The sequence below is a fragment of the Dermochelys coriacea genome, chromosome 10 (genome assembly GCF_009764565.3).
Source record: "Dermochelys coriacea isolate rDerCor1 chromosome 10, rDerCor1.pri.v4, whole genome shotgun sequence".
Classification (NCBI taxonomy): Eukaryota; Metazoa; Chordata; order Testudines; family Dermochelyidae; genus Dermochelys; species Dermochelys coriacea.
The window spans coordinates 18,118,806-18,142,355 of NC_050077.1; the positions used below are offsets into that span (position 1 = coordinate 18,118,806).

Below are 23,550 nucleotides of genomic sequence, written 5' to 3' on the forward strand. Positions count from 1 at the left end.
CTGCTGGAGGAGAATTCAAATTGCATATAGGTTCTGATCCAAAACTCATTAAGAATCGAACTCCAAAGGGCTTCTGATCAGGCCCACAGAGCTCAACCCTTTGCAGGATCAGGCCCATGGACTGACATTTTTATCTCTTTGGCTATCAAAATGGCCACATCAGCACAAAATTCTCATGAATCTCACCACTTTGTTTACAGAGTCCATATACAAATAAATAAATAATGGAATTAAAGGAAGCGTGACCTGATGGTTGGTTTTTGTTTTCTTTCTGTATCTCCATTTTAGAGGGAGAAATATCCCTCTTGTCTTCTGAAATGTGATGGGAAGCCCCGACCTGGAACTGTGAGTTTGTTATGCTGCCACATCAATGCCTATGGCCAATTAGAATGGTCAGAGACAGCCCTGGGGCTCTTAGCCTGCCCTTCATTCTGAATATAATTCCTTAATAACCAGCCGGCCTTTCAGTCTGGAGGTCAAACAAAGGTGGAGGCTTGGGTCATCCCATGGCTCCATGCATAGCTGTATACATTGCAGCAGGCAGATACAGGTTCAGGCTCTAGCATTTCAATCTATGTGGAGCTGAAAGCATTCAGAAAAGGTTCATAACATTCAGGAATAATGGATTTTTAAAAAAAATTTAATATACCAAATAAGGCCCCAATCCTGCAAGCTGCTCCAAGCAGGCAGACCCACTGCACGCATGCAGATATCCATTGATTTCAATGGTGTTGGACTTCAGCGGGTGTCCATCTGAGTGCAGGGGTCCACCCATTTGGGAAAACTTGCAGTGTCAGGGCTTAAATTAGCACGTCTATATCTCCAGGACTGCCAGTCAGGTACATCTAAAGCTGACATTAACACAGACTTCCCCCACCATTGATATATTGTTTGTTTGAAATTGTGACTTTTCTGTACATCATGTGAAATCTACAAATCTTTCCAACACCGAACCGTAAGGCCTAACCAATTAGGTCCCATTCTGAGTGCTGCTGCTCCAGAACGTAGGACTGCACTGCCAGAAAACACCTCTCATACTTCTGCCATGTGGTGCTAAGAGTGGCGTAAAACATTGATAAGTCAATAGACACAAACAAAATCTCTCAGGAAGCAGCCATGAAAGCAGAAAAGGGATGTCCTTTGCTTGAATCGAGAACTTAATCTTTGAAGGCTCATGACTAGGAGGTGTGCATGCCTGCTTTCTAAAACCTCACCAGAACTTTTGAAAAAAAAAAATGGTTTAAAGTAACTAACTTCGGCCAGTGAAATGGGATGTAGCAGCTTCTCTGAAGTATCTCAGCTGGGAAGCTCTTGGTTGTTGTGTAGAGTGTGGTATTACACTGGAGGGAGCTTGGCCAGCCTTCCTAGCATGTCACTGTGAAAGTTTGGAGTTTCGGGGGAGGGTGCAGTGCACAAAGTATATTCACATCTGCTCCAGGAATCTCAGCAGCAGAGCAAGGCAATCCCGAACTAAGGAAAGGCTTCATGTCATTGGCTCTCTGCAGACCTGGAAATGAAATTTTGTCCTCAGTCAGAGATGGTGATCAGATGGGATTTCTGTGTGCTCCTCTCAATGGTTTTGCTCGCCACCCAGGCTTTCCCACAGACAAATATTAAAATCAGTCAAGGTGAGTGCAAATCACTGACTGTGGCTTGGGTTAATAAACGTTAGGTTATTGATGGCTTAAAATCAGGTACTTTCACAAACGTATCCGGTAATGCATGCAATTCTCCTTACCAGTTTTGCTAACTTCTCCATAAAACCCAAACTTGTAAATTCAATAATCTGCTTAGTTTGGGAAGGTGTATTACCAAGTAATGCTGATCTTTCCTGTTCCAGTGTGTTGAAGCATTCTCTTTGTTGACTTTATTTCTTTGTTTTGGAGGCATGTTCAGTTTAATCTTATAAACAATATGTGGTCCTGTACAATGGTGCCAAGAAGTTTACATTATGTTTACAAGCTAAAAGAATGCTCTTAATCTGATTTTAGTCCAAACAATAGTAATTGCACTCAATAATAATAACAATAATAATTAATAAAGCAATTGCAAGTTGTAAAGGAGTGTGACTCTTTGGATGTTTAGCTTTCTGTGGAAGTGCAAAAAGTAAAGAACTGTGATTTGCATTGTTCCTTTTATTCACTCTTTCTAACATAAAGTGAAGTTAACATATGTAAGAACTGTCCTTCTACATATTAGATCATATAACACATACACAACTGGCTGCAGAGTTTATCTACAGTTAATCACAAAGTGTACTTTTTTAGGTGAGAGAAGTATTTTAAAAAAATTTTAACTGGCTTTGTGATTTCTTTGTATTACCCAGGTTTGCAGTACATTTTTACTTGGATAGAATAAGCCAAATTCTGTTCTCATTTACACCAATGTAATTCAAGAGTAACTACACTCACTTTGATAGTGTTCTAAATTTACATGAGCAGAATCTCACCCAATAAGTATTGTTCAATGAACTAGTGAGAAAAATAATTACCACAAGCTTGGCTTTAGTGCCAGGCATCAAATCAATGGGAGCTTCCTCAAAAACTAATTGAGGAGAGAAAAATCAAAGATGCCTCCTATCCGGTTGCAGCTAGAAGTATAGTATTTCTGTACTGCAGGAGATCTACAGAACTGACTATAGTATTTTTACATCTTGAAATACAAATACCATAGAATTTTATTCCGTAAAAATAACTTCATTTTGATAGGAGTATTTTTTGTAAATATTTGTTATGTGTCTGAGATTGTGACACTTTTGCAGCACAATTAAAGTTTCATTCCATTGCCTGGATAATCTATAATCTCCCCACACACCATTGGTCACCATTCCCTTCCAACTCTGCCCTGCCGTCCTGCAGAGGAAAGGAGCAGCTGGTTTCAAAGAGACTTTCAGAGTACAATACGTGCACACACACACACTTAAGATAAAGCCTTGTCATGACCTGCTTGTTTTGAAAGCAGTCATGTAATGAAAGGGAGAAAATAATCATACAAATTAAATATTTTGCATGATAATAATATTGAAGACACTCTATGTAATTTTTGGTGTCTGTATTTAAGGACCTGAACCTGCAGCCCTTATTCACATAGAATCTCTCGATTAATGACATTGGCTTATTCTTTTCTATCCATCATAAACTCCTCTTTTGGTGCTTATCCTTTGGCAGTGTGTTTTATTCAACAACAGGGAGAGATTAAAACGAGGGTAAGAGGAATGTAGAAAAGTTACTCTGGTGAGGTATTATAGATCTATCCTAGGGTGGCACTTTGTATCCTCACTGGGAGTGTATAGTTATTGTTAGGTTACATCTGTAGAAGATAGTGCTACAGTCTTACATATGAATTGTTTTGTGGAGCTTGTAAAGTGTGTCCCATTCCCTGCATACTCACACCTGCTGTAATTGTGCACATTTTCTGTGATCCTGCTTAACATCATCTATAGCACCAATATGATGTTTCATCCCCAACCCTTTCCAAAATGACAGACCAGAATGAATTAACGGACACCTGAGGTGTTGCTTGAATTCGGAGAATTGCTGTAAGCATGTACCTGGCTCAGGCATGTACGTGCAGGCCTTACTCACATGAGTTAGACTCATAGATACTAAGGTCAGAAGGGACCATTCTGATCATCTAGTCCGACCTGCACAGCGCAGGCCACAGAACCTCACCCACCCACTCCAAAGTTCTTCTAGTGATGTCCTGTCTAGTTCACGATGCCCTATTCGCTCGGCAGCTGCAGAGTCCTCCCCACTAGCAATTCACCGACAAATCCCTAGTGATCAGTGCAGATGAGGCCGAAGTAAGCATTCTAGGACTGGGATTTTCTTCTGGAAAAACAATTTCAGTCCCTTACTCCAAACATTTTTAAATTCTCAGTTCTTTGTTTTTGTCCATACTCTGCGGGAAATCCTGCCCTGCTGAAGCTGATAGCAAATCTCCCATTGACTTCAGTGGGGCCAGGATTTCACCCACTGATAAATATATCGAACATGGCAGTGGAGGGGCATTGATGGAATATCAGGTCCTTCTATGTTTTCATGTTGTATTTACAGGTTTTCCTGTGGCTGAAGGTAAGCTGTAAACTAAATGAGATGAAAAATCAAAAGGACTACATTAGAGGAAATAGAAGAAAAATTAACATCCCTTTCCCCCAAAATGTGCTCATCCTTTGATCCTGACAACACTAACTGCATGTACAAGAAGTAAGAGAGAACGCACACTTGCTGGCATCTAGTGCCAGCAGAGTTCCAGGAATGATTTCCATAGCAGAAGGTCAGTTGATCATTACATGTAAAGGGAGTTTTCTCTCTTTCAATCTACTCTAGGGGCCTGATCCTGTGAGGTGCTCAGTGCCTCCTGAGTATTGGTGGGGACCCTTGATGCCCAGCAACTTTAGTGTAGTTGAAAGTGCTCAGCACCTCTGAGGATTGGGCCCTAGAAGAGCATTAATTTCATGAAGGCTAGGTATGCTATTTGCAATACAGCACGGTTTATTTAAATCTCTGGATCTCTGTAGCAGGCACAGTCAAAGCCACATAACTAAGGTCCTACCAAAGTCATGGTCTATTTTGGTCAATTTCATGGTCATAGAGTTTTAAAAATTGTAAATTTCATGATTTCAGCTATTTAAATCTGAAATTTCACAGTGTTGTAATTGTAGGGGTCCTGACCCAAAAAGGAGTTGTGGGGGGTCACGGTACTGCTACCCTTCTGTATTGCTGCTGGCAGTGGCACTGCCTTCAGAGCTGGGTGGCTGTAGAGCGGTGGCTGCTGGCTAGGAGCCCAGTTCTGAAGGCAGAGCCGCCGCCAACAGCAATACAGAAGGAGGGCATGGTATGGTAGTGCCATCCTTACTTCTGCCCTGCTGCCTGCAGAGATGGGCCCTTATTCAGCAGCCGTCAGTCTCTGACCACCCATCTCTGAAGGCAGCGCAGAAGTAAGTGTGGCAATACTGTGACCTGCCTAAAATAACCTTGCGACCCCCTGCAACTCCCTTTTGGGTCAGGACCCCCAATTTGAGAACCTTGGTCTCCTCCATCAAATCTGTATAGTATAGGGTAAGAGCACACAAAAGACCAGATTTCACAGCTGGAGACCAGGTTTCATGGTCTGTGATGCATTTTTCATGGCCGTGAATTTGGTAGGGCCCTACACATACATTTTGATAGCCACAGGACTCCCTTTGCCTGAATCCTCTTTTCTGAGTGCTAAGTCTTCTTTTTAAGGGCATTCATGTCTTGTTTACAATTTAGACTTTAAATCTGCAGCCCATGATGAAATCAAGCCCTTTAATAGTCTCCAGCAAGAATGTGACTTGCTTCCAGCACAAGACTGGTAATAGCTGCCTTTGAAAAGATGCTGTGAGAGTGCTTTGAAGTGCCAGGAATGCTACCAGAATGGATGTCACTTGTCAGTCTTGCCCTAGACCCAGTCTCTACATTGCAGAGCTACACACTTTTATCACAGAAACATCCTCCATTCTTAAATTTGAAGCTGCTATGAAAAAAATGACTTGAGAAGCAGATTTCCGTATGGCTCAGGTTGTTGTTGGTTTTCCTTTCTCAGTAGCATCATGGGAAAATATTGGTTGGGAATACTGAGCACCAAGAAGCTTCAACCACAGTTGGGCCTCTGTTGTGCAAGATGCTGTAAATACATAGAGTAAAAGGACATCCCTGCCTCATAGAGCATTCAGTTGAAGCACAAAGGAAGGATCGTTATCCTCATTTTTCAGATGGAGAACCAAGGTACAGAGATTAAGTGACTTGCCCAAGGTCACCTAGAAAGAGCCAAGAATTATACCCCAGTATCCTGAGTCCCAGCCCATATCCTTAACCACAGTGATCCTTCTTCTCTCAGTGAAAGAGTTAATGATGATAAAAATAATAAAGGATTAGCTCTTATAAAGCTCTTTTCTGAAGGAGATCTCCAAGCATTTTACCAAGGAGGTCAAACAGTGGTTACAGTGGTGTTCTCCTGACATAGTTGAACATGTAGAAAATTGATATGACTGACCTGATGGCACTGCCCTCGTTTTCCGTACTAGCAAACACCCTTCTGAAGGACTGGGCTTGGTTCAAGTTTTCCTGCTGAGAAGTGGGCTTGTCTGCCATACTATGTCTGACAGATTTGAAAATAAAAATAGACCTAAGTGTTCTAGAATATAAGTGGTTCCTTGGTTATTTCCTGTGAATTTAAGAATAATAACCCATTCTTCTAAAGAGAGTGCAAAGGCTTCCTACATTGACCTAACAGAAAGATGCTAATTAAGCATTGACCTACCCTCGTTCTCTTTTCTGGTATATTTAACTTTAAATTCCTCCAGGCACCTCTTGTTCACTGAAGCTAATCAAATTAATGACACCTAGTCAGGAAAATGGTGTAGGAGATTAAAAAGCCTCTATGAACACCTTAGTCTGATGATTTAGTTTCAACCATTTCTATCAAGGGGAACAATTTTCTCAAGAAATTTCAGGGAAGCCAAAACCACCCTAACTGAAATTTCAAACCAGCACACAACAAACACCCATAACACTTCACATGAAAAGGCGAAACACTGAGATGGCTGTTTTGGCTTGTCCATTGTGCTGTCATGCAACTAAAGGTGAAGAGTTTGCAGTCATTCTTAACAAGCGTTCCAAAAATATCAATGACTAGGCTGCCCATGAAGCTCACAGTGTCTCCAGTCACCCCAGCCAATAATTAAGTACCCCAAGGTGTTCTAAGTGCTTGGTGGGCAGGGCTGAGTCCTTCCAGGTGCTGAGTGTTCCTGAGAAGCTGGGGGTGCCCTCAACCCACAGGAGTCCTCACCACCTTGCTGTACTGAATCCATACCCAGCAGGAAGAAGCATGTGTCTAGCCAATGTTCCTGCATCTGGAATTGGTAATAAGTTACATCAGCAACATAAATATATATATATTTATATTTATATATATATAAAATCAGAATATGGGGTCCACTCAGATCTAATTCAAGACCCACTGAAATTAATGGGAGACTTCCTCTTGCTCTCCAAAGGCTTTGGATTTGGCCCTCAAGCTAAAATGCCCATGGATGTCAATGGTTTGCCTGGCTGAGGACCCTGTAGTGAGGTGTGTTGGGGAGCAAAGAGAAGTAAAATGAGTGGATGGAAGAGCCCCACATATACCTGGTGAGGGCAAGAAGAGCTGGTGTGCCATGCTCCCTATCATGCACTGAAGCCTCTCCAGGCAATTCTACCCTCCATGGGATCTGAGGGGCTCTGGGAGTGGGTAAGGAGGGAGGTTAGGAACCCTGTGGACAGCCAGGCTGAGATATGCACAGAAGTTATAAGCAGCACTAACCTATACTCCATGACTGATCCCTCAGTACATGTGAAGGAAGGCGGAGTGCAGGGTGCATTGCAGCTATTTGGTGCTTCCTGTCCTGGGATTTCTGGGATCTGTGGAGGCTGGAGGCCAATCCCTCACTTCCATTTGTTGGTGTTTGATCCTTCTGTCCCTCTCTCTCTCCGGTTTTGTTGTAACAGGATGTGAGGTAACCCTAAGTAATTGTTTTCTCTGTGAGACAATGGCAGAATGTGGCCCATGGGAATAAACACTGCATCTTGCTGTTAACTGAATACAAATTTGCAACAATTTTTCAAAAGCTGCTTACATTTTTCAAGGCATTGATCTGATTTTCAACTAGAGCTCTTTTGCATAGCCCATCACTAACATAGTCAGACATAGTGATCTGAAAGCAACTCGTTCATCTCTACAATGTTACTTGGTTCTTGAGATCTGAGTTGCTAACAGACCCTAGTTATCTAGGAATGGCACTTCTCAGGGCTGATAATGACTGGAACTGGCTCCAAGAGCACTTGTTTCAGGATACATCCTCTAAAGAGCTCTGGAGGGGAAAGGGGAAGGGTCACCACAAAGGAAGAATAATTATCTTTTATCTGAGCTCAAGGGATAGAAGAGTGCTGGTGGAGGCTTGGGGCTGTCAGAGAAAAGCAATGAAAAGGTAGCTGTTTACATTAGCCACAAAATAGCTCCTGTTTTGCAGTACTTGAAATAACTGGGCTCAGTATATTTGACATTATGGAGGCATATAATACCCTGGGTCAGCAGGAGAGACTGACTCGCAGCACTCCAGTTCCCCTGAATGCCTGCTGTTTGTTTCACAGTGCTATTGTGAGCGCTGAAATGCTGGGAACAGTCAGTTCCCGGTATCTGAGTCATTCTGCTGCCACAGACAGTGACAAATCTCCCAGTTTCTGGGGAGCTGATCGATAACCCAGAGCCAGTTTTATGTTCTGTACTCAGCAATAGTGATGGTTAAAGGACAGGCCTTGGAGCAGAAGAGCTGGGCTCTAGTGCTGGCTGTGGCACTGACTTCCTGTGTTACCATCAATGAGCACCTTTGTCTCTTAGGTGTTCTTTATTTGAAAACTGAGTGTAATGATTATATTAGGGGGCTTCTCTGAGGCTTAATTGGCTGAGGTTTGTAAAATGCTTTGAGGGCTCTGGGTGGAAGGAACTAAAGAAATGTGGTGCAAAATGACTGCCAAAGGAAGCTTCACGTAGTGACATTTGGGGATGGAAGGAGTTCAGCCCAGCTAGTTCTAGCGTTTATACCCTGTGATGATTAGGACTTGGCTAATTCCCCCCCTTTTTTAACATGCTCACGGTTGCCACTTCAGTTGCTGCCTTTAGCAGGGTTTGTTCTTCAGGTTAATTATGGTCATTGTAAAGATGATTCCCCTTGAAGTCCCTGAATACCAGATCTTTTCCTAGCTTCAATTTGAACTCTCTTGGTTCTGAGCCTGTTATTTGCTTGGATAGTTTTGTGGCATCCACCTTCTCTGGACCTCTCAGGATTTCATACACATCAGTTGTGCTTCCTCTTTTCTAAAGAACATCTGCAGCATTTTCCTTCCCCTTTTTCCAAGACCTGAAACATTTCAGCCTTGCTGCCCTCAGCTCTACCTTTTCCAAGTCTTCAGTGATCACTCCAGCTGGGGGCTCACTTCTCCTTTGTGAAGTATCAGAGCCATCTTTGATGACTAGTACTCAATGAATCCATTGATTTAAAGCAAACAAACAAAGGACAGCACTCAAGAATGAATTTAGTGCAGGGAACAATCACACACTGGCAAGGAGATAGAGTGGATGGAGATGACAGAGCTTGTGATGTGTCCTGGTGATTAAAGTACATAGATCATTCCATTGATTTCAGCAAGACCATTCATGTACTTAAAGTTAAGCATGTACTTAAATATCTTGCTGAATCAGGGCCCTATTTACCTTCTTACCTATCTCCCAGAAATGTGACTGGTGGATTTAAATTTCTGCTCACTATTTCTCCCTCAGTGTCTTGTATCTTGTGACCATTTAGGATATAATGTTTCTTGGCATCTTTCTACACTGTTTTCAATGCTTTTACTGCATGAAGTTGCATGTATCTCTTTCCCACCACTGCCCCCATTTTTTTTCTTGGTCCCTTTGATTGGAGTCTTTCCCCTCCTCTCTGTGTTATCTGCAATGGTGGTTCAACCTCTCCTACAAATTTGCTCTTTCCGGGCATTGATGTGAATGAGAATGGGCCCAGACCTGATCTTATGCCTACAGAATTCCATAGTGTCACTTCCGTCCTACTTGGAAAATGTACAGTAGGGTTAGTAAATATTTATATTATGGTAGCATCCAAAAGTATTTTTATTCCCTGCTTGGACTACTCAGAAATGGCAAATTCTGCTCAAACTTTCCAAAGTGCTGAGCTCCCATCCTCGGAAATTCAGATATTTTGAGGGGGCATCCAAGAATGGAGGCACCCAAAGTCCCCAGTTGCTCATAAAAATCTAAACCCTTGGGGGAATTTTTTGTTTTTTTCATTTTTTTGTAAAGCCAGCAAGGACATTGAGACAGGTCCTAAAAAACAGAGATATTCACCATTTCCGGGGTCCCCACAGCTGTTGTGTATCAAATGCTCTTCCAATTTTCTTTCCTTTCTCCTCAGCTATGCCAGAGCCAATTCAATCCTACTCCTGCCCACTGTTTTGGACAGAATATGAAGGGTACTGTTACAGATACTTTCCCCTCAATAAAACATGGGCTGAAGCCGATCTCTATTGTGCGGAATTTTCCATTGGCATAAAATCAGCCAAATTAGCATCGATTCACAGGTAAGAATCAAAGAAATCTGTTTCTAAAACATTGTCAAAGTCCAGCTAAACAATGTCTGCAGCAATAAAAAATATATATAAATAATTCCTCAGCTGGAGTTTAACCTTCCTATGAGAAAACAAACCCATTTAAGCCCAATTTACCACTGTCATAAATCCTGAGTATCTGTATTGAAATGCACTAGCTAGTGTACTTGTGGCACCTTAGAGACTAACAAATTTATTAGAGCATAAGCTTTCGTGAGCTACAGCTCACTTCATCGGATGCATTTGGATTCGCATAGATGAAGTGAGCTGTAGCTCACGAAAGCTTATGCTCTAATAAATTTGTTAATCTCTAAGGTGCCACAAGTACTCCTTTTCTGTTTGCGAATACAGACTAACACGGCTGCTACTCTGAAACTAGCTAGTGTGCGTGTGTATCTCTGCCCTCTAATGGACAGAATCAAAACTCCTCAACTGTATTAATTAGATGTCTATCAGAGAGTCTCCTTTAGCTCAAGTGGTAGAACCAATCATTCTGAAGCAGATCTTTTGCTATTGCTCTTAGTCAAGCCCAGAGGCACTTTTGAAATGGCCATGGTCTGTAATACTGTTTAGTTACATTAACCTAAATAACAAGTTGTCACCTTATGCTCTGTGTTACAACAAAGCTATTTGGATCAGCCTGGGTTTGGCTGTAGTTGTACAATATAATAATTGAAAGGACCACATTTTCAAGAGGCCATGTGAATGTGCATGCGAACCCCATGCATTTGCATATGAACTGCACACAAACTACCTGATGTGCATGAGCAAAGGTGAGGCTTTGTGTGCACAAACAGATGCTTGAGCCAATTTTATGGTCATATTTTTGGAAACTCTTTGAAAATTTGGCCCTCAGTTACAAAAGACTCTACTTTGACAACTGCAGTCACATTGTACCTATTATATTAATCACTCCCTGCATGGAGGAGGGTGGCTTTGGTTTCAAGGGAACAATTCTGGTTACAATTTTGTCTGACTCAGAACTTCAAAATAGAAAGGTTTTCCATTACCTGTTTCATGGACCAGTTCACGCATCCAGATTAGAAATAGGGCCCAAAGCAAAATGCTGGATCTAAACATTTGGATATCAGAGGAAGACTTTGCTATGTGGGCACATCTATAATTCATCTCAAATTCAAGAATCTTCCCTCCCCACACTAATACTGAAAACTGCCAGAGAGGTGCTACAGAAGTGTTTTCGTTGACGTCAAGGAGTACTGAAGCAGGCCCCTAGTGAGCCAATGGGCATTCACCATGCGATATCCTGTTTCCAGGTTTTTTCCTCCATCCCAAGGCCCAGCCACTCTTGAGGGTTTAAGACAGTGTTCTTCACTGCAAGGCCTGTGAGCCAATGGCGGCTCCCATGGACCCTAAGTGCGGCTCACTGTGGATCGCGCTTTCTGGAAGCAGTGAGGCTGCAGCTAAGGCAGACTCCTTGCCTGCCCTGGCCCCACGCTGCTCCTGGAAGTGGCCAGCATGCCCCCAAGGCCCCGGGGCGCAAGGGGGGTGAGCAGAGGTCTCCGCACACTGCTCCTGCCTGCAAGCACTTCCCCAGAAGCTCCCATTGGCCGGGAATGGGGAACTGTGGCCAATGGGAGTTGTGGGGGCGGTGCCGCATGCAGGGGCAGCATGCAGAGCAACATTCCTCCCCAGGGGCTTCAGGGGCGTGTTGGCCCCTTCCAGGAGCGGCGTGGGGCTGGGGCTGCCCCGAAGTAAGTGCCACCCCCTTCAATGGGCAGGTTCTGAATAGCTCTTCCACCACCCAACCTGCAGCCTCCTGGAGCCAGCCCCCCACACCCTCTCCTGCACCCCAAACCCCTGCCCCAGCCCTGAGCCCCCTCCCAGAGCCAGCCCCCAATCAGGGGCGGCGAGTTGTATGGGCCCGTGGTGCCCAGGCTCCAGCAATAGTCAGGGCCTGGGGGCCCAGCCCCACCAATGTTTGGGGCTGAGTCTCTCCCCTGGCCCTGCCTGCCACCCCCCCCCCCGCACCTCTCCCAAGTGTTCCCCGGCCCCCACTTACTGCCCCTGCTCACCTACCCTGGGTCCCTGAGCGTCCCTGCCTCTCCCCTACAGCTCCACACTGCCTCTGCTCTGCTGGCTCCCCGGCATCAACTGCCCCCATCCACACCTGGCAGGGCAGGCTGCCCTTACCCTGCCCTTCTGCCTCAGACCCTTCCCTCTTCCAGCAGGACCCTCCTCCAGCATGGGGGCCCCCCCGCCCACAGTCACCGCTCCTGCCCCATGCTGGACGAGGGGCAGCCCCATCCCTCACCCCCAGTGAGGCTACAGTGGGGGGCAGCAGCAGAGAAGGAGGCACACATGTGATGGCAACCCCCCCCACACGGCACCCACCACAGGGGAGGCGAAGGGGTTTCCTGGACCTGAGAGGGGCCCTAGGAGACCGTGCAGTGACAGTGGTGCGGGGTGAGTGTGGTGGGGGGGAAGAGGGGCCCCTGTCCCAGAGCTCACTGACGCCTGTGGGGAGAGAGCTGGGGGGAGTCCTCCTCTCTGGCCCCAGCCCCAGGGTAGCCTGCCTGCACCCCAAACTCCTCATCCCCAGCCCTGCCCTACCCCAGAGCCCATACCACCAGCCAGAGCCCACACCCCCCACACCCTAACCCTCTGCCCCAGCTCTGAGCCCCCACCCCTCATCCCAGCCACACCCCAAACCCCTCATCCCTGCACCCCCTCCCTCCGCACTCCTTCCCACCCCAACTCCCTCCCAGAGCTTTCACCCCCTCCCTCTGAACCCCCTCCAACCCCCAAACTTCCTCCCAGAGCCTGCACCCCTCACCCCCTCCTACACTCCCACCCCAGTCTGGAGCCTGCCCCCAAACTCCCTCCCAGAGCCTGCACCCCAGCCCTCCGCACTCCATCCCAGAGCCTGCACCCCTCACCCCCTCCTGCACCTCCTCCTTCTGCCCCAGCCTGGAGCCTGCACCCAGCTCCTAAACTCCTTCCCAGAGCCTGCACCCCCAGCCCCTACCCCACCCAAACTCCCTCCCAGAGCCCAACCTCTCACCCCTTTTGCACCCAAACTCCCTCCCAGAGCCTGCACCCCTTCTGCACCCCAATTCCCTGCCCCAGCCCAGGGCCTACACCCCAGACCTCCTCCCCCCACCCAAACTCCCTCCCAGAGTCTTAGGCAGGAGGGGGTAGAGTTTGGGGGGGGTTCTGGGCACCACCAACATTTCTACAAACCTGTACCCCTGCCCCCAATACCTCCTCCTGCATCCCAAGCCTGAACCCTGAGCCCCCTCCCAGAGTCAGAACCCCAAAGCCGCTCCTGCATCCCCTGCCCCAGCCCTGAGGCCCCTCCCAGAGCCAGCCCCCACTACCCCCTCCTGCATCCCAAGCCTCTGTCCCAGCCCTGAGCCCCCTCTCAGAGCCTGCACCCCATACCCCCTCCTGCACCCTGTATCCCCTCCTGTACCCGAACACACTGCCCCAGTCTGGAGTCCCCTCCTGCACCCAAACTCCCTCCCGGAGCTTGCACCCCTCACCCTCTCCTGCACCCCAAGCCCCTGCCCAGCCCTGACCCCGCTCCCAGAGCCAGTCCCCCATTCCCCCTCCTGCACCCCAAGCAATATTACCAATAACAGTAATATTACCACATCAACCAACAAAGAACTCGGAATGTTCAACCATCTGTGCGGGTTGATGTGGCTCTCACATTGAAGGTTTTTTGCCAAAGTGGCCCCCACTTCAGAAATAGTGAAGAGCACTGGTTTAAGATGTGGAAGCTCATTGACTTGCTTTAGTTCATTTCACACCATTCCAGCAGAGCACAGGCAGTAGACGCTTTACGTTATCACACCTCCTGCTTGGTGTTACAGCTGGTGAAATGATTTTGAATTTTTGAAAGTTTGAATTTTTTAATTTTGAAAGGGGACGGGGATTTGAAATCACTGCTATGTATTTTTCCCTGCATTTCCAACCAGCTCTGGGTTTTGCCATACTAAGCCATCCTCTTACACAAACTAAGAAAATGAATCCAAAATTTCCATGGACAATTTCAAAGGGTAGTTTAAAGATTGGGTCCCATTTGCCAAACTGCAGTCTAAATGCCTAGGGATAGTGTTTGCTTAATTTCACTAATACCAACCTCCTAACTATTTCATATTATGGTACTTTACCAGCTGGGAAGAGAATGTCTTTGTATATGACCTAGTAAACAGCCGAGTGCCTGGAATACCCACCGATATCTGGATGGGACTTCATGACCTAAGACAGGTGAGAAACCGCGACATTAGCTACCGCCTGTTTTTTCTCTTGATCATCATACAAGCAGGTTTTCTCATAAAAAGAACTGGAAAACTATTCAACCTGGAGCTCATTGAGATGTAACCCTTGGCCAGTTGCATCAGACTCACATAAAAGGCAAAATTATATTTTCTGTTTTCCCTCTACACCTTTCAATTTCCCCCCTCTGACTATAATACAACTTGGAAGTGCTGGACTGACAGCCCTGGAGAGCAAGATTTTCTGCTTATCCACATTGCCCTTCCAATGCTTCAGCTGTGACCTATGAACATTAGAGGATAATTCAATCTCCACAACTACTGAGGTAGCCAAGAAATGTTTAAGAAAAGGGGGGGGGGAGGAGACAATTTCATGATAAATGTTGACATTTCAAAGTTGTTTCCATGTGACATGGTTTGAAACAGAACAATTGGTGTGTGTATCAATTTTCTGCAAAATATTTTCCTACTTTCTCCATTTTTGGGGGGGGGTGTGTGTGTGTGTATGGATAAGGGACAAGGACAGTGAGTACGGGGAGTCCAGCACCCCCTGGCTTGAAGTAATAGCAACTGAATGCATGGCTTCCATCATATTCAGGGTTTGCAGTTTGGTTCAATGGCTTTCAGCACCCATGTTGAGTGCAACACAATAAATAATGTCTAGCCACCCCCCTCGCCCACTTTTTCATTTTTCTTTGTCTTACTCTGTAACTTTTGAAATCTTTTGAAAAATTACACAGTAACAAAAGGAAACCCAATGAAGTGGAGTCTGGGCTCTGAAACCTGTCAAGGGGGAGGCTCTCAAATCTCAGGCTCCAGCCCGAGGGGGAATGTCTACACTGCTATTTTTAGCCCCACAGCCCAAGCCCCAGAGAGCTAATCAACTGAGACTCGACGCTGCATGTTTTTCTTTGCAAGGTAGTCATACTCTATGATCTCAAATAGTACACTAGCAGAGTGCAAAACTCAATAGAAGAAGGGCCTTTGTTCAGCATGGACCTAGTTTTTGCCATCTAGACATAGGAATGAGGTCAGATTGATGACATCACTCTCTACAAGGGAGAAGAGAATATTCTGTTGGCCAATCCTGAAGTCCAGACTTCCACAAAGGTTCAGTTGAAATCATTGCACTTCTCCATTACCCCCTCCCCCTAATTTCCGGATGATGTTTAATAGGAAGGCCACTTTGAATGGACAGATGGTTCTTCCTATGACTATAACTACTGGGATGGCAACCAGCCAGATGATGGGATCCACTCTATTCCAGAGGAGGAGGACTGTGTACAGATCTGGTACAGATATAACAGTGGTAGGTACTTCACTGTTGAGCCTCAGGCTGCACACCATGCTTTCCAGGAAGCACGTGTAAATAAATTGAGTGAAATGTAGGCTCACTCTTTTCTATGCATAACAAAAAAGATGCTGGCAGCATGATTATTTTAACATGTTGTTTTTACAGAGGAGGAAATTTCACCCCTCCCCGAAAAGCAAAGAACTGTCAATCAAAGGCAGTATAAAGACACTAGCTTGCCTGCTTCCCCCTCAACGGAGGCCAGGTCTACACTACACACCTATATGGGTATAACTACATCACTCAGAGGTGTGAAAAATCCACACCCCTGAGTGATGTAGTTATGCCTACTAAACCCCCATGAAGACAGAGCTGGCAGGAGAGCTTCTCCCTTCAACATAGCTACCGCCTCCTGGGGAGATGGATGAACTATGCTGACGGGAGAAGCGCTGCTGTAGCGCTGTATGTGAAGACAAAGCCCCAAGACATTTCCAGACCAAGGAAATAATGGGAGGGATATGTTATTGGAAAGAGACACCAACAGAGATGCAGTCACTATGGGCCGGAGGGAGACAACAGGATTGGGGAAAGGATAGACTAGAACAAGGAGCATTACAAATAAGTCTTTTTCTCTTGTCATATGGGAATCTGCACAGGAATAAGCACAATATATATGCATGAATAATTTGTATGCGGGGCTGGGTCTGGTAAGACTGTAATAGTCTCTATATCTAGCCAGCATGGTCTTGTGTCTACACAAAAGTATATGCAGCTTTTGAACTTGTCAGAATCGTGTCTGTATTACAGAATCTTTTGACAAGACTTTTCTTCAGGGCTAAGGATTGGGGGTGAAACGAACTCCTTTGTGTAGGAAATTTGGTGTTTCTGTATACATTGTATGTCATTTCTTCATGGAGGCACTTTTGTCCTTCACCCTGTGATCACACCTTCGTTTAAAACCTTAACTAACTCCTTATTCTTACTCCCCTATAGCTTTACGATCATGGAATGACAACAGCTGCAACAGAGAATTCCCATTTGTCTGCAAGATTCCATCACTGGCAATTGATTAATTCGCTCCCACAATAACAAACAGCAGCAGTCAACCTACTAAACTACTGGAATAAAGTCAATCTGACCAAAGACATATTTTATATCAGAGACAATTTTAGTGGCTCAAATCACTAGTTATATGTCTGATGCCAATTACTCCACATAGAAAATACCTTACCTGTCTCTTGCTTTTGTCCATGCTATGGCTGACCAAAGAGCATTGGTGAATAGTCAAGTCAGTACATTTTCCATGGTCTAGGAACAATTTCAGTGTCGTGTCTCCATCCAGACTCTGTGACTGAAAAGAATGTTGTAACCTATATGTATAATTAAAGAGGTGAAAAGGTTCACAACAGTGAGAAAGTCTGATTTTATGTCCCATTTTATGCGTCCTCATTCCCATAAAATGAATCCTACTGCCCTCAGTGGGAGTTTTGTGTGACAAAGGACTGCCTAACTGGTCCTAGGATTTGGAAATCTCCCTAGCATTCTAAGGAGCAGGACAATAACCCTTTTGCAGTGACAAACTAGAGTTCATTACTACAGAAGACACATTCTGCATCATTTCTGAACTTCGATGTCAGAATGAAGTGAAACTAACAGCCTGAATCAGATCTCACTTATATTGGATGATTTCAATTGAATTACTATTCATAACTTATATCAGTGTGAGCTCAGAATAAGATGATAACAAATCTTTACAGTTATTGTACAAATAAAGCAGCTTTGGATAAATATTGAAGTCTATGCTCAGGTCATAGTCACTCTTTATTCAGACCAAATGTGGTAGGAGTTATACCTGAGTAAAAGCTAAGTAAGGACCTCTAGATATGAGCCCATATTTAGATTTTAAATGTATCAACCTGTCACATAACAAGAAATCAATTATTTTACTACAAACACTCAAACTGTAATCATCAAGTAATGGATGACTGTACTAAATAATTTAGCCTGTGGGAATTAAGTGGGACTGTCATTTTCTGCTAAGTTATGCAAAATACCATGTGTTGCTAACATTGCTTTCTAACAACTAAAATACATTGTAAACAGCATGTTGATGTTCCTTCTTCTTTCTAACACTGCTGAAATATACATGTTCACTAGCTTATACAGGTTGTTTTACACTGGTACAAACCAAACCATCTTTTATACTCAGTTTTGGCAATTGACTATTGAAGAAATCAAAGGGGGGGGAAGCTTTCATGCAATATACAAAGCAGTAACTTTTTATATTGGAACAAATATTTTCTTTAACACCATTCCTTCAGGATTGGGGGGGGTTATTTTTTGTTTCTCTCTCTCTCTCTCTCTCTCTCTCTCTCTCTCACATGTGTGCGTGCAAAAAATGGGGACAAAATTGTTACATGTCAGAATAACCAAGGTGCCTATCTGAGATGTACAAAGCACATCTCTGTGATTGGTAACTGCTGTTTTACTATAAAAAGCAAGACTATTATTTTATTATTTATTTTTTTGGACTGGGGTTTGCAAAAATAATTGCAGTGGGAAATATTTTTCTTTTTAAATTGAGTTTTTTAAAGAAATTACTAACGAATTACAAAACAAACTGGACTAACACCATGTGCAGCTGTGTACACTTCTGTTACTTATTTATAATTTTTTAGCTCCTTTCAGATGTGGATAATGAATGAATATAAATCACATTCTCTGCCACCACTTCTTTCTTCTGTGGGATAAGAGAGCTCCTAGAATGAAGGGATGCAAGAGTAGATTTACAGATTTAGTGCCAGATCCTCAGCTGGTATACATTGGTATAGTTCCATTAAAGTCAATAGTACTACACTGATTTAAATAGGCAGATGGAGCCTGTCTCTGCTCGCTGCTGTTCTTGATATCGTATGTTTGCACCTCAGTGATGGGTGGTGTGAGACTGGTATATCTACAGCTTACTGTTGATCCAGTTTGCTCTGTCTGGATAACAGGAGCGGACATAGCTGAAAGGAGGAGGCAAGAAGTATCAATTTTTATTTATACTAGCCGTTGTACAAACTTCCCTGAGCATGATAGGACAATGGGGTGAACTAAGACCCCGCCTCAACAAACTTTGGGGAAACAAGGCTCTGGATCTGAGTTTTGCAGTTCAGCCCTAGCTGTAGCAGATTCATATGCCAAGGATGCACTTTACAAAGGAAGGTAGGGATCTGCTATGTAGGTCAATCCAAGCAACGTCCTTGGCATTTCGTTCAACTTTTCATCCTCAGCTGCCAATTCACCTCTGTGTTCTGCGGCCTCTGTTCTCAAAGCTGCACTCACAAGATGGACATTTCTACCATCAGATGCTCCTGCTGAGAAGGAACAGATTAATCCCTTGGGAGGTCCTGACCCTGCTGTACTTCTCTAACTGGCTTCCTTACAGGAGAGGAAGAGTTATAACTATGATTCTACTTTTGTTATTTTTTTACCACTGTAGCACCTTGAGGCCCTAAAATCAGGGTCTTCTTGTGCCAGGTGCTATGCTACAATCCTTGCCTCGAAGAACTTACAATCTAAATAGACATGACAGAAAAGATGCACCATTTTACAGAAGGGAAACTGAGGCACAAAGAGACATAGCGACTCATCCAAGGTTACACAGGCAGGCTGGGGCAGAGCAAGGAATTGAATCCAGGTCTCCGGAGTCATGCCGTAACCACAGGATCATCCTTCCAGCACCATTTTCAGCACAATAAGATGGACTTGCCTTGAGTGCAGAGGACTGGACTAGATGACCTCTCAAGGTCTCTGCAAGTCCTACACGTCTATAATTCTGTGACTTTAAGTAGTTTTCAGGGCATTGATTTTGTGAGTGTGTGTGTGTGTGTTCCAGAAAGGGTCCGACTAGTATTGCAAGGTCTTGCTTGAGATAGTTGCCCCACACAGTCCAAGGGTTTCATTCTTTTGTCTCACCCAAAGCCTGTTTGATTCACAGCAGGTATCCTCTCATTCTATTGGGTTTTTGCACTGCAACTGTCCTACATACTATCTATCATTTTGAATATCAGGTGAAAACAAATCATTGACTGTAAAATATTCAGCCTCTATCGTGCTCTGAACTTTCATGTCTTGAACTGGTGTCATTTGGCACCTTACTGTGAGCGCCTGTTAAATTTAAAAGGCAGCAGGGAGTCATTACAATGATGTATTAAATAGGGTCAATGGACAGCTGAGTTATGGGGTGATAGATGTGTTAGCTGGAGCCAATACCACCAGACACAAGGAGCCAATTATATTTTATCCAAAGGAGGAATCATCTCAGTAGCAGATTTCTTCTGGGAGGCCCCATTTTTCTGGGACACCCCTGGTTTTTTTACCTTTACAGGTGTGTTAACTGTATGCAGAATCTGAGGTCGTATTGTCTTTGAAACATAAATGAAACCTCTCTCCATCTCCTACCATGTATCGGCTGCCCAAAGCCTCGTGCTAGTCATTATTTGTCTAGAACTGAATGAGTATCAATGATATTCTCATCCAGCTAAGGTTTCAGTAGCTTCCTTTGCACACGATTGTACAGCAACCACCGGGTTCCTGCAAGGTGCGAAGAGCTCTGGCCTCTATCGAACAATCATGTAAGCAACTTCACTGTTTCTCTTTCCTTCTTCCAGTCAAAGGGAATCATTCTGCTAGAGTTTGTGGTTATTAAAAGAAAGCTGCCAGCAGTAGAAGAAGCGGTCCAGGGTTTAGTGTGGTTGCTTGGGACTTAGGATACTCTGCATCCTGTTTCCTGTTCTGCCACAGGTATCCTGTGTCATGCGGGGCAAGTCACTTAAGTCTCCCTCTACTCTGTAAAACTGGGATAACGGTGTGTTGTGAGGATGAATACATGAAAGACAGTGAGGTGCTCGGATACTATGTTGATAGAGGCCATGGAAAAGGGAAGTGTGATTTACCTTTCATTCTGCAGATGGTGAAGTCTATGTCCATTCTGTGCAGCTCTGTAGTCTCTGGTGCTTTGGGATGTTTTTCTATTTAATGCTCAGTGTTATACTATTGCAGTAACTGCACTGATTAAAAGAAACAAATCATTCAATCCAGGGGATAAATTACAAAACCAGACAGATAGAAAGAATCACTAATGGTCAATACTTTGTGGAAGGAAACATGATTTGGTACTTTGGACTGAGGACTAGCTTCATTACTAAGGGCTGGACGGTGATTCCGTCCCTCATGCTGAGGTATACAAAGCTGGTCAGGAATTTTCTGCTCCCCCCCATGAAAATATTAGATGAAAACAAATTGGCCTTGTCAAAAATTTTCTTAGATTTTTTGGGGTTTTCATTGAAAAAAAACCCCTAAAAATGAAAAATTTTATTTTAAACTGACAAGTGTTCATTTTTTGGGAACAAAAACTGGAAATTTTCATGAAAATATCTATTTTTTGAAAAAGCCAGTTTTTAATTTAAAATGTCTTCCCCTGAAGCCAGTGGGGCTATTTGTGGAGTTCAGTGCTACTGATTGTGAGCAAAGGGGTCACAATCTGGCCTTAATGGAGAAAACCATGGAACATTTCAGTCAGATAGGTACAAACTGGCACACTAATTAGAGTGACTATATCTCAACTTCAAAATAAGGCCAGGAAAATAAATGTAGCTGCTAGAGCGGGATAAAGAGAGCCAAGGAAAAGAAAGGTAGCAAAGTAACTAATCTCCACAATATCCAATCTATTCTCAGCACAAGATCTAGTGCATTTCAATGTGGTTCATATGTGCACTTATCAATAGCTGTGATGGTTCTCTAATTTTCATCATAGAGAAATTTGCCTTTGTCTTGAGGAAAGTAGTTAGAGCATGGGGATGGGAGTTATGATATGTGGTTTATATTTTCATTGATGCCACCACCTCACTTACTAATGCTGGGCAAGTGTGCTCCAGTGTACTCATCTATAAAATGGGTATGATACCTCATGGGGTGCTGCAGTGCTTAATTAACTGATATTTGTAAAGCACATGACCCTCCACAGCACCGATGTTCAAAGTAGTATGGCATTATATTTTTAATTTAGGGTAAACTCAACCAAATCAGATCTGTCTGTAAAAATTCAAATAACAAATAACATGTAGCTGACTCTTCATACACTCTCTCTCTCTCTCTATTTCTGGCTGCAGTGCAGCAAGGGTCTGCAAACTACTAGGAAGCAACTCCTGATGTTCAGAAAAATGGTTGAGTGTCAAGCCCCTGAGGTTAACTTTTTCCCAGCCAATTTTTTTCTGCTTGTATCCATGGAAACAAGGCAGCCTTCCAATGCTTCTTAGAAATCTGACAGCTGCTCACCTTAACACAAGGCAATGCGGCAGACATAGCTTCCCGGCAACATTTTTTCCATGAAGGGACTGTAATTCGTTAGCTGTAATTTTCCAGGTGATCTTCGGCTACTTAGTTAAGTTTACCTTTGAAATGCTTTGTACTGCTGAATTCTTGGTGCAATTAGCTTGCTAATCCATTATGCAGATACTGAGCAACCCCATTTTCCCCCAAGGTCTTTGGCAATGCCACAAGTCTTTTGGGAAATTGGGTTTTGTATAAGCAGGGGACCAGTGCATGGTACACACCGCTGTTGGGGTCATAACTAAGTCACAGATAACTTATTTATTACTCCTGCTCCCTAGAAACAGTAGCCATCTGTGATGGTGGAGTAGGCTCTGAGGCCCCCCTGCTGGAGGCCTCGTGGCCCTGCCACACCCTGCCTCAGAAAGGGACAATGGAGACAGTTCTCCAGGCTGCAGTGTGGGATCCAGCCAATCAGAGGGGTTGCAGGTAGCAGCCAATCTGGGCCCAGCAGGCCCATATAAAAGGAGCTGCAGTGCAAAGCAAAGTTCAGTTTCTTGCTGGAGCTGGAGGAGTGTAGATGCTGTGCCTGGCTGAGGCAGTGACAGGCCCTCAGAGAGAGCAGTGCTGGCAGAGACCAGGGGGTGTGAGAAGGTGATCTTGGCTGATTACTGGGACTCAGCCAGTTCAAGGCCCTGAGGTAATGGTGAAGAATGTCCTGGGGTTGTGGGGAAGTGGCTCAGGGAATCATAGCAGCAACACAACTTGGTTAAAGGGACACAGTGGATGGCTGCTATTGTTAGGGTCCATGGGCTGGGACCTGAAGTAGAGCGTGAGTCTGGGTCCTCCCCACCAGTCACTGACAAAGTGGCCTGGACTTTGATGCAGTCCCAGAAGGGGAATTGAACTGTTTAGTGGCCCAGCTGGGACCTGAAAGGCCCAGAGAGGCAAAGAGTCTCTGGGGAGGGAGTCCTGGGGGGATGTGGCCCCACACTGGGGCCAAGACTGCTTGAAGAGTGCAGACAATCTGAGAGAACCCAGAAAGGGCTGAGAGACCATCTGAACCAGGGTACTGGGATTGGCCCTGCTGGGCAGATTGAGAATTGAGCCTAGGGATAAGACTACAGATAAAGGGACTTTATAGAGGGTGCTGAGAGGCCCCATGTTGGACTTGTATCTGGGATAGGGGTTTGGTTTTTAATCTCACATGCAGACAGTGTGTGATTCAGCCAGATGGCTGAGTCGCTGAGCCAGAGAGAAAGTGCAGGCATATACACTTGCTCATGAGATCTGAGTGTCACCTGGTTACACCATCTAAAGTAGTAATTCTTTAAATATGGGGCCAAATTCTGGGCTGACTTCTATCCTACATCACTCCACTGACCTCAGTGAGTCTGCACAATACTGGAGCAAGGGCAGAATTTGGCTTGTGTTGTACAAAAATTCTTCTCCTCTGTATACAAATTAAATGTTTTATTAGCACTCTGTTGCCTGTATACACAGTTCTGGGGATACTAAGGGCAGA

General features: G+C 44.5%; 1 protein-coding gene across 2 annotated transcripts; it reads left to right on the top strand.

The window, feature by feature from the left end:
- The first annotated feature begins 1,177 nt into the window (after window positions 1–1,177).
- Window positions 1,178–17,814, top strand: CLEC19A (C-type lectin domain containing 19A). 2 transcript variants are annotated; one of them, XM_043494144.1, is made up of 6 exons: window positions 1,178–1,628; window positions 4,056–4,275; window positions 9,986–10,151; window positions 14,318–14,411; window positions 15,596–15,728; window positions 16,704–17,782. In XM_043494144.1, the coding sequence occupies exons 2-6, from the start codon at window positions 4,257–4,259 to the stop codon at window positions 16,781–16,783; spliced, it is 492 nt and encodes a 163-aa protein (XP_043350079.1). In that variant the 5' UTR covers window positions 1,178–1,628; window positions 4,056–4,256; the 3' UTR covers window positions 16,784–17,782. The 2 variants fall into 2 exon arrangements, with proteins under 2 accessions (XP_043350079.1, XP_043350078.1); XM_043494143.1 differs by lacking the exon at window positions 4,056–4,275 and having other exon boundaries at window positions 16,704–17,814.
- Window positions 17,815–23,550: the final 5,736 nt, after the last annotated feature.